Source organism: Boleophthalmus pectinirostris, unplaced genomic scaffold (assembly GCF_026225935.1).
Source record: "Boleophthalmus pectinirostris isolate CB_2022bp ecotype Guang Dong unplaced genomic scaffold, ASM2622593v1 HiC_scaffold_10, whole genome shotgun sequence".
NCBI classification, from domain to species: Eukaryota; Metazoa; Chordata; class Actinopteri; order Gobiiformes; family Gobiidae; genus Boleophthalmus; species Boleophthalmus pectinirostris.
This window is the reverse complement of record NW_026570971.1, coordinates 11,027,739-11,041,478: the sequence shown is the minus strand read 5'-3', so window position 1 is coordinate 11,041,478 and position 13,740 is coordinate 11,027,739. Positions and strand designations below refer to the sequence as shown.

At 36.9% G+C, this 13,740-nt stretch overlaps 1 protein-coding gene across 2 annotated transcripts in view; it reads left to right on the top strand.

Moving 5' to 3' along the window:
• The window catches only part of zgc:110158 (uncharacterized protein LOC553590 homolog), a 72,581-nt gene that overhangs the window by 25,103 nt on the left and 33,738 nt on the right, over positions 1-13,740 (top strand). For both annotated transcript variants that reach the window (XM_020928888.2, XM_020928885.2), the window contains exons 3-4: positions 1,028-1,089; positions 11,549-11,633. In XM_020928888.2, the coding sequence (XP_020784547.1) occupies positions 1,028-1,089; positions 11,549-11,633 (147 nt within the window). The remainder of the gene's footprint in view (positions 1-1,027; positions 1,090-11,548; positions 11,634-13,740) is intronic.

The following is a 13,740-nucleotide window of genomic DNA, read 5'->3' as shown; positions in this document are numbered from 1 at the left end:
TTCGGTACGTACCTTGGTTTTGAGGTCACGGTTTGGTTCATTTTTGGTACAGTATAGGAACAAAATGCAAAACACTTTTTCTTGCTGTTTATTTTACATTATCCAAATGATAAAATAAAATAAATGCAAAATCCTGATTGATGATCCTAATAAGTTAAATAAAATATCCTCAAATAAGCAACACGTGTGTGTCTGAAGAATCCCTCAGTCGTCGAAGTAGAATCCACGGCGAGGAGAAAATTCAGTTTGTTGACAGGACAAAAGTTAGTTTGGTTGAAGGCGTTTCGCAGCTCATCCAAGTCGCTTCTGGGTGAGCTGCGAAATGTCACGCCAACACGTGTATGAAAAATTATAAAAAATAAATTCCTTGTAAATGGTAAACAAAACTTTTCAATGAGCACTAACAGATCCAGGATGAAGTTTTACTCAATCTTCATATTTTTGGCCAGAAAAAACAGACCACCAGACCGTAGTTTTGCGAGGATTCACGTGGTTCGGAGGGACGTAGTCAAGGCAGGGGGTAATTGTTGTCAAGGTGGCCGCCCTAATTATAAAGCGCTGCGGGAAACACTGCCACCCCAATCACGGACAAGTTCCCTCGTGAATATTAAAGAGCTGATCCTTCCGTGTAGCTGCACATGTAGTGGTGGAATGTAAACACACACAAATTGCGCAAACTCACTCGTGCACAGCCCTGCACCGAATCAAACATCCTGTACAGAAAGGGTTCGGCACAAATACATCTACCGTTACACCCCTAATTTTTAGTATTAAGACAACAATAGTGCAGTTGGGATAAGCATGCATATCAACAAGATTGCCAGTTCAAACCTCTCCAGATCTGCACATACTGCCATACTTGTGTCCTAGAGCAAGAAACTTATCTATCTAAATAGTAAAGTTACATTACTGTGTAGTTGGTTGCAGCAAAACTGAACAGTAAAACAACCTGAAATGTTTAAATCTGCTTTGCCAGTTTTATTCTATGTTAGTAAAGTGTTCTGTCTTTTTCGCCTTGTTTTCCCAGATCCGATGGGAGAAGAACATCACATTAGGAGAGCCACCCGGATTCCTCCATTCATGGTGGTGGTGAGTATCTACTTGGTCTAAACATTTATTCTACTTTTCCCTTGGTGCTCTGAAGGCTGGAGTTATGGGTGGCAGAGAGGCAGACAGTTTATATGCAAAACTTCCAACTATATACAGATTTGATGAAAACGTCTCACTGGAATTTTGTCAGAAGTTCGTACAGTGGTAAAACAATGGAAGCAGTGGTTTAAACTTCTACGCAAGTACTCGAGTAACTGTTTGAACGTAAAGTCTCATTTATATTTTTGTGTTATGTTCAGAAAATACATACAATATTGTATAAAATCTGCTATTTCTAAAATTAGAGTAGCAACAGCAGTAGCAGTAGTAGTAGTATCTGTAGTAGCTGTAGTAGTAGTCATGCTAGTATCTGTAGTAGTAGCTGTTGTAGTAGTAGCCGTAGTAGTAGCCGTAGTAGTAGCTGTAGTAGTAGCTGTAGTAGCTGTAGTAGCTGTAGTAGTAGTCATGCTAGTATTTGTAGTACTAGCTGTAGTAGTAGCTATAGCTGTAGTAGCTGTAGTTGTAGTAGCTATAGTAGCAGCTGCAGTAGTAGTGGTGGTAGTAGTAGCTGTAGTAGTAGTGGTGGTAGTAGTAGCTGTAGTAGTAGCCGTTGTAGTAGCTGTAGTAGTGGTGGTAGTAGCTGTAGTTGTAGTGGCTGTAGTAGTGGCTGTAGTAGTAGTGGTGGTAGTAGTAGCCATAGTAGTATCTGTAGTAGTTCCAGTAGTAGTAGCCATAGTAGTAGTAGTAGTAGTAGTAGTAGCCATAGTAGTAGCTGTAGTAGTGGTAGTAGTAGCTGTAGTAGTAGCTGCAGCTGTAGTAGTAGTAGTGGTAGTAGTAGCCGTAGTAGTAACTGTAATTGTAGTAGATGTAGTAGCGGTGGTAGTTGTAACTGTAACAAAAACGTTTACTAGAGTAGAATTTTGCCTATTAAAACATAATAAAAAATAAAATAAAGTAATTCATTTCATTCCCAGGGTTTTCTTGCATTAAAGGGGGCTTGCCTCTCCACACACTTGCCCCGTAACTCGACCTGACGGCGGAGATATTCTCATTTTGCCTATCATCTCTATAGAGAGCGCCGCTTTGAGCTACATATTGTTTTATCGACCATTTTATAATCCTACAACGGTCTATTTAGAGCAGTAGCATTAGCACGTCAGCGGTCCACACTAAATATTGTTGTTGTTGTGATGGTCGGGGTTTTAGCGTTTAGCCGAGTGGATCAGATTAGTCATAACACGCCACAAGTGAGTGTCAGTGGAAACCTCAAGATAAGCAGCCCTCCTCCAACGCTGTTTACGGACGGCGAGGGAGCTAGCGTTAGCGTTAGCATGCAAGCATTAGCATAAACTCCATGTCTGGCTTTGATTAAAATGCTTGGGGTTTGCTCTATGCTTGACTAGCGTTGCATTTCGGCTAATACTGGCTTTTGTGTCATGCTAAATGCTAATGACTGAATTCTCTGCAATTATTTGTGAAAATGGCAGCTACATTCGGGCTGTTCGACGCGAGGCTAAACGCGGACAAAGCGGTTCACTATTTTTATGTTTTGATGGACCACAACGGTTGACAAATAGCGAGTATTTGTTAGGTATTTAGATTTCTCTCAATTGTTAGCATGTGTTACCGTGCAGATGTGGGCCTGGCGCATGTTTTAGCCTCAACGCTCTGCCCCCATCGTGAGGACAAGATCAGAGATTTCTAAATTTTTGCTTAGGTTACACAAGGAGAAAAGTCATTATCACAATTATTTTGGTCAATACTGAAATCACGATTATTCAAACGATTATGATATTTTTTTTAGTTACACGATGCATTTATTCAGCATTTCTTTTCCTCTCGCTCAAAAAAACCCCACTTTGTTACTGATAATTTACGCAAAACTTTCAAACTGAGAATAAATTCAGGTGACAAATATGAACCTTAATGCAGTTTTGCAATGTATAAAACACAAAATGAATAAAAAATATACTTTGAACATGAAATAAGACATAGAAAAACATAAATGTATCAAAAATAAAGTATATATCCAGCTGTTCTACAATCTCTATGTTTAAAAAATAAAATAAATATACTATAAATATAAAAAAATCCCAAAATAAACAACTTGATAAATCAAAATTGCGATCAAAATTCGTTTCATTGTACAGCTTTAGATTACACAAAACAAATATTAATGTCAAATAAATTCAAAAAAATCTTTAAATTCTTGACGCAAACTATATATAAATAAGTATTTATCTATCTATTTATAGTGTGAGTTGACTAGGCTTAACGAGGACCAGCTAACTCGAAGGTCTCAGGTTCAATTCGTGGTACTGCCTTTGCATACTTGGACAAAATACATCACCCACTTTGCCTGTGTAAATCTGTTGCGTGCCGATCAAGAACAAGGTGACCAGACGTCCATATTTACCCGAGACAGTCCCAGTTTTGAGCCCTGTGCCCCCTGTCCCAGTAGATTTATCCCAAACCAGAGATTTGTCCCAGTTTTATACAAGAAATGTCCCAGGTGTCTCTATTTTTGACCAATCTGAGCCTCGCCGACAGTAAAGAGAGGCATAAATTGTCACTTGTTTAGGTAAAATACAGACACAAAGAAAATGTGACTATGCTGACTCACATTAGAGCCGAGTGCAGAACAATTTTCCTTAATTGCGCACACATTTCACAATTTTATTATTACCAACCAACACAAACCAGGTGTATCCCAGTTTTTTATTTTGAAAATCTGGTCACCCTAATCAAGAGCCACTTTCATCAGTCTGTCTCAGGGCAAATGTGGCTATAGAAATATCATGCCGTGTCTTACAGATTAGGGAAGTTGCTGTCATAATGATTACAATATTCAGTTATATTGTTCCAGCTTTCATAATTAAATTATATTTTTGTGGTCAGTAGTTACCATGTGTATATTTTCTTTGCACTACTGGGAAATTTGTGGAGTATTTTATGTTTATATGATACGATTTAAGCCGTAAATTTGAATGAATAGCTTCTAAAACTCATTACAGACACAAACTAACTACTAAAGACGTTCATTCTGCTATTTATTTATTGCAGCTCATGTTTTTTTTAACAATATTGTAGCTTTAGAACAGTTTTTGTGGTTTAAATCATTTGAATTTTTGTGTCAGTGGTATAAATTAGTTTAAATATTATCATTTATCGTCTATATTTAATTCAGCAATATATAGTAGCAGTGGTTCAAAATGTGCTATTGTGACAAGCCTATAGTGGCATATTATTTAAAGTAATATAATTAGTTTGCACAATTGTTATTAGTATTGATAAATAATTTTAAAATATATAAAAATTCTAAAAATCTAAACATTTTAAAGCCTTTTTTACCTGCTGTGAATCACAAAGTAATAAATAAATAAAAATAATATAAATAAATGAACCTTATAACTAATGCTGCACGGTTTGCCGTTAGTATAATGCAATACTGTGATTGTGAAACTCCGCGCTGGCCACTGAAAGTTGTGAAATGTGCTTATAAACTCATCATGGTGAATAATTTGGATGCTAGGAATGCGTTTATAAAAGCGAGGAATAAGTTTGGACGCCTGCAAACTGTTTAAAGAGCCCATACTGCGCTATTTTCTGATCTATGTTGTGATAATGTTGTTCCCTCATCGAAAACATCCGGAGTTTTGTTTTGTTTCATTCACACATGTTTAACACACAAACCCTGCATGTTTTAGACTATTTATAGTTTTTCTCTCAAACTGAAAACGATCTATTCCACCTTGTGATGTCATGGGGTTCAACATTAAGTGCTCCACTGTGTTTTTAAACTCCATACACCTTCAGTAGAATCATTTGGATGATTTTAGCCCCTGAATTTCCAATATTTACTAAACAAAAAGGAAAAAAACGTAGCTGTTAACTTGAAAACCACTACGACTGCATGACATCACAAGGTGGAACAGAGCGTTTGGAGATTTAGAGGTGTAGACAGACTAATAATAAACATCTGTAAATGAAACAAAACTCTACTCTAGGTGTGTTTTTGAGGAGGTAGCAGTATTATAACACATCTTTAAGCTCAATAATCAATTTTGTGTAACATAGGACCTTTTAAAAATGAACTAGTTTTGATTTTCAGTTTTTTTTTAAGACCGTAAAAACTAAAATACAGCACCTTTAAGTGATTGAACGTTATCCTTTAGTTCACAGCGGTCAGACGTTCGCAGCGCCCCCCGACTCCAAAACCATCAGCTCCGGTTTGACCACTGGGCCCGGACCGTGACCCCCTCCGCCCTCTCCCCTCCTCCAGCCCTCCCCCAGACAATGGCCCCAGATGGTTCGGACCCTAACCCCCCTCCCCGCTGCCTTGTCACCCCTTTGTCCCCTGCGCCCCCCTCCCCCACCCCCCAACGCCCGGGCCTTTGTTCGATTCTCAGCAGATTAACCCGTCGCATTCCAGATCCATTGTGCCGGTACCTTTTCGCTCGGCTCTCTGCGTCGCCCCCCTCCCCCCCTGCCTAACACGTGTAATATGTGGACCTGCCTGGTGAGTCACCTCTGGCGCATCAACGCAGATTTGAGGTGCAAGTCTTTTCAGTTTTAGCCTTGTCATATGGAAAGACTCTGCCATATAGGCTATTAATGATGCAATAATAACTAAAATATCGTGATATCGTATCTAAGGGTATTGTTTAATTTGATGAAACGGCATCAGTATCGCGGGCTGCTGTATCGATACATTGCCAAGAGTATTTTTGGTATATTTTACTACATTATTTTGTGAAAGAGCTATAATTATATTGCTTCTTTGGAGAAAGGAAACTTGTTTATGCAATACCTTTGTACTTTTCACTCTTTCGATGAGTAAAATGGGAGTTTTTCATAAATACTTTTACTATTAAACCACAAAGTTTGTGCATAGACTTTCAGTATCACAGCCATCATTTAGTATGTTATTCACTGAACCGTATCAAATCGTTTTGAATTGAAAGTGCACAATATCGAAAAACGTATCGTATCGTGGCCTGTGTATCGGAATATGTATTGTGGCCCGTGTATCGAGTTATGTATCGTATCGTGGCCTGTGTATTGAGATATGTATCGTATCATGACCTGTGCATTAAGATATGTATCGTATCGTGGCCCGTGTATTGAGATATGTATCGTATCGTGGCCTGTGTGTCGAAATATGTATCGTATCGTGGCCTGTGTATCGCGATATGTATCGTATCGTGGCCTATGTATTGAGGTATGTATCGTATCATGACCTGTGCATTAAGATATGTGTCATACCATGGCCCGTGTATCGAGATATGTATCGTATCGTGTCCCGTGTATCGAGATATGTATCGTATCGTGGCCCGTGTATCGAGATATGTATCGGCAACCTCTTAATGATACCGTCAAAAGTCTCACAATAATACCGTGGGGCCATCACAATATATCGAACTACAAGTCTCTTTGCTTAAATTCATTGTTTATGGTGCAGCAACAGCTAAAAGACAGAAAACTACATAGACCATGATCCTTTGCTTTCTCTCTCAATCCAATCTACATGATGAAATAACTGTTATTAAACACTTTTAAATCTTAATTATTGGGATTATGACACAAAAGGTAGCATATATGGAGATAATTTGTTCCACTAGATTTTGAATTTTAAATACCTCTGAATTTCTCACTACAAATTCAACAGTGAAAATTCAAAGTGTAAAATTCACAGGGAGAATTTTCACAGCAAAGACCCAAGATGCCAAGGCAGAAGCAATCGATCATTGAATGAGGAGGACAGAGGCTGTTTCCTATTGGCTGTTCTCATCTGTGGGCGGGGCTTACACTTAAGAAATAAAAATGATGACGTTTTGATGAGGTAAATTCTGACCAATCAGATCGCTCCATTACACCATTTGCTGCTTGTTACTGAGTTAGATTGGGATCACTTTGGATTGATTCCTTAAGCCTTGGCATCTTGGATTTTTGCTCTTTTCAGAATTTTGACTGTTGAAAATATTTGTGCTGAATATTTAAATGATGATTTTTTTATTTATTTATTTTTTATGTTGAATTTTAAACACTTTGAAAATATACACTTAAAATTTCAGCAACAAAAATTCAGAATAAAAATGATTCAAACATGTTTTTTGAGAGTTAAAAAATTCCAAGTGAGAAATTCAACAGCATTTAAAACTCAAAATCTGATGAAAAAAAAAAGACATCCACAATTTTGTTAGCCTCCACAAAACAATACATATATCGTGAAAATATATCGAGACATTGGATATCATTACATCTAGGGCTGGGTATCATTGAGAAGTTGCCAATACGATACATATCTCGATACATAGGCCACGATACGATACATATCTCGATACATAGGCCACGATACGATACATATCTCGATACAGTGCGATTTCAATTCAATACGATATATTTCAAATCGATTCAATACAGTTCAATAAAAATAACAGCTAAATCATGTCTGTGATACTAAAAGTCTTTGTTAAACCACTTTTTGTGCAAAGTTCATATGAAACACAAACATTTTATTCATCAAATGTCAAATGTGTCACATAAAAAAGTTTCCTTCTAATGTAATAAGGAAGGAGGACATGTATTTGACAAAAATAGTTTTAGCTGCATCTAAAAAGGGAATTACAAAGAATTGGTTACAACTAGGGATGGGCTTGATTAATCGATTAATTGATAATTGATCATTAAGAATTTCATCGATTACGTTAATTTTAATCGACAAACCGAATGTAGGTTGCTGTGCGTAGCGTGACCAAACAGGGCTCCATACATGTCGCTCTCTGCACTCAGAAGGAGCGAGACACAAACATTCGGTTAGTCTGCAGCGTGCCGAAGCACAAATGCGTATTTAACGATGATTGTACAAGAAATTCCACGCTTTCCGTTGCGTTCGGGACAAGTGTGAGTTCATGTGCACAGTGCACAAAGCAAGAACATATGTTTCTGTGTCCAGTGGGAAAAAGCTTTACCAGGTGAGAGTCGCGCAATGTCGATGACGAGTCCCCATCTCCCACCTCCTGTACGATGTCCTGGTTTTGACAAACACAAATATGGTCACACTAACCTGTATTCCACTGAATCATGTCTTTTAATCCGACAGAAATTGACCGCATCAGCGACACAAGAGCTGCAATTTTATCTTCTTATCTTGAGTTTATGCAAATTAGCGATGCGGTTTTAAGTTTCGTTTCTGTGAGAGTTGCGCAAAACTGAATTAAACACATCATAATGTCAAACGGATTGATGTGGCTCTAGAGTCGTTACGGTTTATATGTCGTAAAGTTGAATTTATTTATGCAGATTAGTAGTGCAGATAGTAATAATAATGATGATCATTTTAATATAAAAACGTTAATGATTAATCGATAATCAATCGTTAATTCTTCCGACGATCGATTAAGAAAATTTCATCGAATACCCGTCCCTAGTTACAACCTGCACAACAAGACTGGATCAGGATTGTGGAAAGAATAACATATAATCTTAAACTGAAAGGGGACAAATACGATGAGTAATGGGAAAAATGGAATGTATTTATAAGTGACACCAGTAAAACAACATAGTACATAAAAATGTCCATACCAAATGCATGTTTAAACAAGAACCTGTAACTCCAGACTGTTGTTACATTGTTTTTGATTTTATATTGTTTTTGTATGTTTCAAAACTGTAGCTGTAACAAAATTATTTAGTAAAATGTCACAAAAAAATACTCTTGGTGATATATCGATACAGCAGCCCACGATATCGATATTGTATCATAACATTAAGATACAATATATCTATATTTCAATATTTTTGCACACCCCTAGTTACATCCCTATAGGCCGCTGTATTTAATTTTGTTAATGCATCAAAAGTGGTGTATGCGTTTTATATAGAACTTCTGCTATATGTATAAAGTGCACCACAAGTAAGAACAGAATGGGCCTTTTAACAATACAGAGTGAAAAGGAGCTTAAATTTGTGTGAGTCAGCCACTTTAGCATTTAAACTACAAAACTGAATGCTAAAATCTTGCAACTAGTTATAGGCTTTTTTATGGGCAATTTGTGTACTTCCAAAACAAACATAACAGTATTTTAATGTATGGTATTTTCTGAATTCAGGTTATTTTCTGACTTTGTTTAACAGGTTTTTAAGTACATTTGAGTGAGGCAGTTGAAGTAATACAGTAATTTCTTTGTAATTTCTTCTTAATGTTGTGGGAAGTTTGTATTCTTTATTACTACGGGAGGCTGTTAATACCTATCAGATCAACATAAAGTGAAAGTGAAAGTGCTGATGGTTAAATAAGTGCTGTACTTAAGTAAAATAACTATAATTTTTACTTAAGTAGGTTTTAAAGCAGATACATTTTGCTTTTACTACACTACATCTGAAAGCGGGTGTCTGTCCTTTCTACTCTACTACGTTTTTGAACAGGACAGAAAAGTAAAAGTATTTTTTATTATAATTCGAGACCTGCTTGAAAGGCTGAGGGGTTTATTTTTGATGCTTTCATAGTCTGAGGAAACAAAAATATAACAAAAATACACAATTAAAAACAGGTAGGAAAAATAAATTCAGTTCTTTCAGTACAAATCTTAATATCAAAATCACTACATTTGAAGCTTTATTAGAAAATCAACATGAAATACTTTTTACTTTTTACTCTTTAAGTACATTTTTAAACGGGTACTATAATACTCAAGTAGATTTTTTTCATATAATACTTTTACTTGAGTTTTTCTAGCTGTACTTTTACTTAACTAACAAAATTGAATACTTCTTCTTCCAGCACTGGAGATATGTGTTATACAATATATAACATTGTGAGAAACTTAAACACTGTCTGTGGAGGCTCCCCACAGAGTTAAAAAATAAAAAATGTAATAATGAAAGAGATAAGACATTAGGGGTGGAAGGAAGCTCAACTTGCTTTGTAGATATAATTTAAATAACGAATGTTATAAAAGGGCCTGTCCCCAGTTTTGTATTTGAGCAAAATTTGCCTTCCCCCATCACAGATATTGTATTAAATATTATATAAGCAGCTTTTGTAAACTCCACTCCTCTCAAAGTTGTGAGAAATGCTCATAAACAGAATGCATAGGTAAAGTGGGGAATAACCTTGGACCACTGCAAACTGTTTAAAATGAGCTACTTGTAGATCTGCATTTATAATTTTCAGCCTTTAAAGGTCCTATATTACGTATTATTTACTCTTGTGAGCTTTAAGTTAGAATGTTGTTACCTTCTCAAGAACATACCTGGAATTAAGACAATTTCGATTTGTGTGTCAAACGATCTCCAAACTCATATAATCGAGTTGAAACGATTTTAAGCTTAACAAGTTTATTTTGGGGTATTTTTTATATAAATAAACATCTTTATTTTATTTTTTTAATATAGAGATTGTAGAACAGCTGGATATATAGTTTATTTTGCATACATGTATGTTTTTCTGTGCCTTATTTCATGTTTGAAGTATTTTTTTTATTCATTTTGTTTTATACATCGCAAAACTGAAAATAAATATAGGCTACAAATATGAGCAATTTGAAAGTTTTACATACATTATCAATAACAAAGTGGGTTTTTTGAGAGAGAAATACTGAATAAATGCATCGTGTAACTAAAAAATAATCGTTTGAATAATCGTGATTTCAATATTGACCAAAATAATCGTGAATTTTTTTATTTTATTTTTTTTCCATAATCAAGCAGCCCTACCTGGAGTTGTGTTTTGTTTCATTCACACATGTTTAACTCTTTATTCTTAGTCTGTCTACATCGCTACAATCTCAAAACGCTCTGTCCCACCTTGTGATGTCATGTAGTGAAAGTTTTCAAGTTACCTTTTACCTTTTTGTTCAGTAGAGATCGGCAATTCCAGGACTGAAAATGATTCTAGTGAAGGTGAATGGAGTTTAAAAACACAGTGGAGCACCTGATATCACAACTTTTTTCTGTTTGCAAGAAGAACTCAGCCTAAATATTGCAGGATTTGTGTGTTACGCTTATGTGAATGAAACAAAACACAACTCCGGGTGTGTTTTTGATGAGGAAACAGATTAGAAAATGGCGTAATATGGGCCCTTTAAGCAGCGTTTTGTAACATTATCGCAAATTTTCTTTACATTTGTGGCCCTGTTTACTGCTTTTTGTAACTAAATCCAGAAGTTTGCACACTGGTCTGCTCACGCGCTCATTTGCCTGATAAGTAAAGTGCACATCTTGTAGTCGAAGTGTACATTGAAGGGCCCTACGGACATGACAAATGACAAGTGCATATGCTGAGTGAGGGTCTGGCTGAGAGGGGCGTCGCGTTCCCCTACGATGGTGCTCAAGTGTACGAGAGCACTGCGGAGATACGAGAGGCAGAAATGGCTCGTGAATTGCCGCCACTCCATTTCCTGTATTGCTCTGCGGGCTGACCTCTGACCCCCGTCTCCCTCTCTTGTTTCCATTGCAGTGTATTCTGGGATTTGTATTGCGCGGCGCCGGACCGGAGAGAAACGTGTGAGCACTCCAGCGAGGCCAAAGCCTTCCATGACTATGTAAGTACACCGGGAATAAAGGGATTGGTACCGTGTGTGTGTGTGTCTGTGGCGGAATGTTTCGGTAGTTACCATAGTGACGCAATGTAAACACTGACGAATAATTTTAGAAATCTGAATTGAATCACAATATGGTTTTAAACAACACAAATCAATATGAACAATCCATGTGTTATTCACAAAAAACAACAATTTTCTTCATTATTTGTCTCCAAAACCAAAATGAAAAAAACGGATAACAGATTTGTTTTTTCAGTTTTTGTTTGTGTTTAAATGAATAATGGAAAAAACAGATAACGTTTCCTGTTTCTGTGACTTAAACTGTGATGCTGAATTTTTGCACCGCATATGGATTGAACCAGGACTAAACCAGAACTAAACCAGAAATGAACCAGGACAAAACCAGGACTAAACCAGGACTAAACTAGGAATGAAACAGGACAAAATCAGGACTAAACCAGGACAAAATCAGGACAAAATCAGGACTAAACCAGGACTAAACCAGGACTAAACCAGGACTAAACCAGGATTGAACCAGGACTAAACCAGAAATGAACCAGGACTAAACCAGAAATGAACCAGGACAAAATCAGGACAAAACCAGGACTAAACCAGGAATGAAACAGGACTAAACCAGGATTAAACTAGGAATGAAACAGGACTAAACCAGGACTAAACCGATCACAACCCTGGTCTCAGTCCTGATCTGGTCCTGGTCTGATTCTGGTCTCAATTCTGGTCTGGTCCCAGTCTCAGTCCTGGTCTGGTCCTGGTCTCAGTCCTGGTCTGGTCCCTTTCTGGTCCCGGTTTCAGTCCTGGTCTGGTCCTGGTCTGGTCATGGTCCCAGTCTTAGTCCTGGTCCCAGTCTCAGTCCTGGTCTGGTCCCGGTCTTAGTTTTGGTGTGGTCCTGATTCCAGTCCTGGTCTGGTCCCGGTCTTAGTTTTGGTGTGGTCCTGATTCCAGTCCTGGTCTCAGTCCCAGTCCCGGTCTCAGTCCTTCTCACCGGACAGTCTACACGGGTGCACCTCTGGGCCCATCCCGACACTCAGTCCTGTTTTAGTCCTGGTTCAGTCCTGGTTTAGTCCGGCATCGCAGTTTAAGTCACGGAAACTTTAATTTAAACACAAATCGTTATTTGTTTTTTCATTTTGGTTTTGGAGACAAATGCTAAAGAAAATACTTTTTGTTTTATTTTGAAAAACCAATGAACGGATTCCCGCCAAGTGAGTTCTTTGGTCAGATTGTCACTTGTAAGTTTTTCAATTCCCTGTTTATTTCTTAGTTGTTGATCCTGGCTTCTTGTCATGTAAATGCTTTAAGAAATTCAAATTCTGACTTTAGCTTTGACCCTTTGAGGCTGCCGTAGTTCAGCATTACAGTGATTTGAAATGAGCGGAGTTTACAGCATTAATCATTCGAGTAGTTCTGACTTGATTTGATTATATTGGATTTAAATTGGTTTTGTTTAATATGCATCTCATTTTGTTTTCAAGCAAAGATGCTCTTGAAATGAGAAACAAAAATCTTATTTCGCTGGAAAATCATTTTGCCTGAAGTATGAAACGATATTTTGAAACAGTTGAGAAAAATCTTAACTAGTTATCTCTAATCCTTCAAGTAAAGAGTTTCTACTTGTCAAAAGTACTAGGAATGAATATTCAGAATTCAAAAGTACCACTCCTGGCAACTTTCATTTTTATACTGAATCTTTAAGACTCCAAGTTTTAGCTTTTGTCAAAAAAACTAAATTATCTACATCAATACGCATCAGCACAGACAGAAATTTTTTGATCATTTAAACACATTTTTACGTTTGACCATATTTACATCTGAAAATTCGGATAATTTCTCTGTGAATTTCACTTCTCTCACTACTAACAATCATTCATTTTACATATTAAACATTTGTAAAATTAGCCACAAGAAAAGCAGAACACATCTATTTACATTGCATTGACCTGTGCCTTTTTAAAATCATGAAGAATTTTACCAGAAGTGACCAGACTGGACTAAAAATACCACAAGACCACCAGTAAGTCCACTAAACTGAGCAGAACTGGACTTGATTTTAGATTTTCGGCACTCTAGATCTAAATCTAAAACTAGG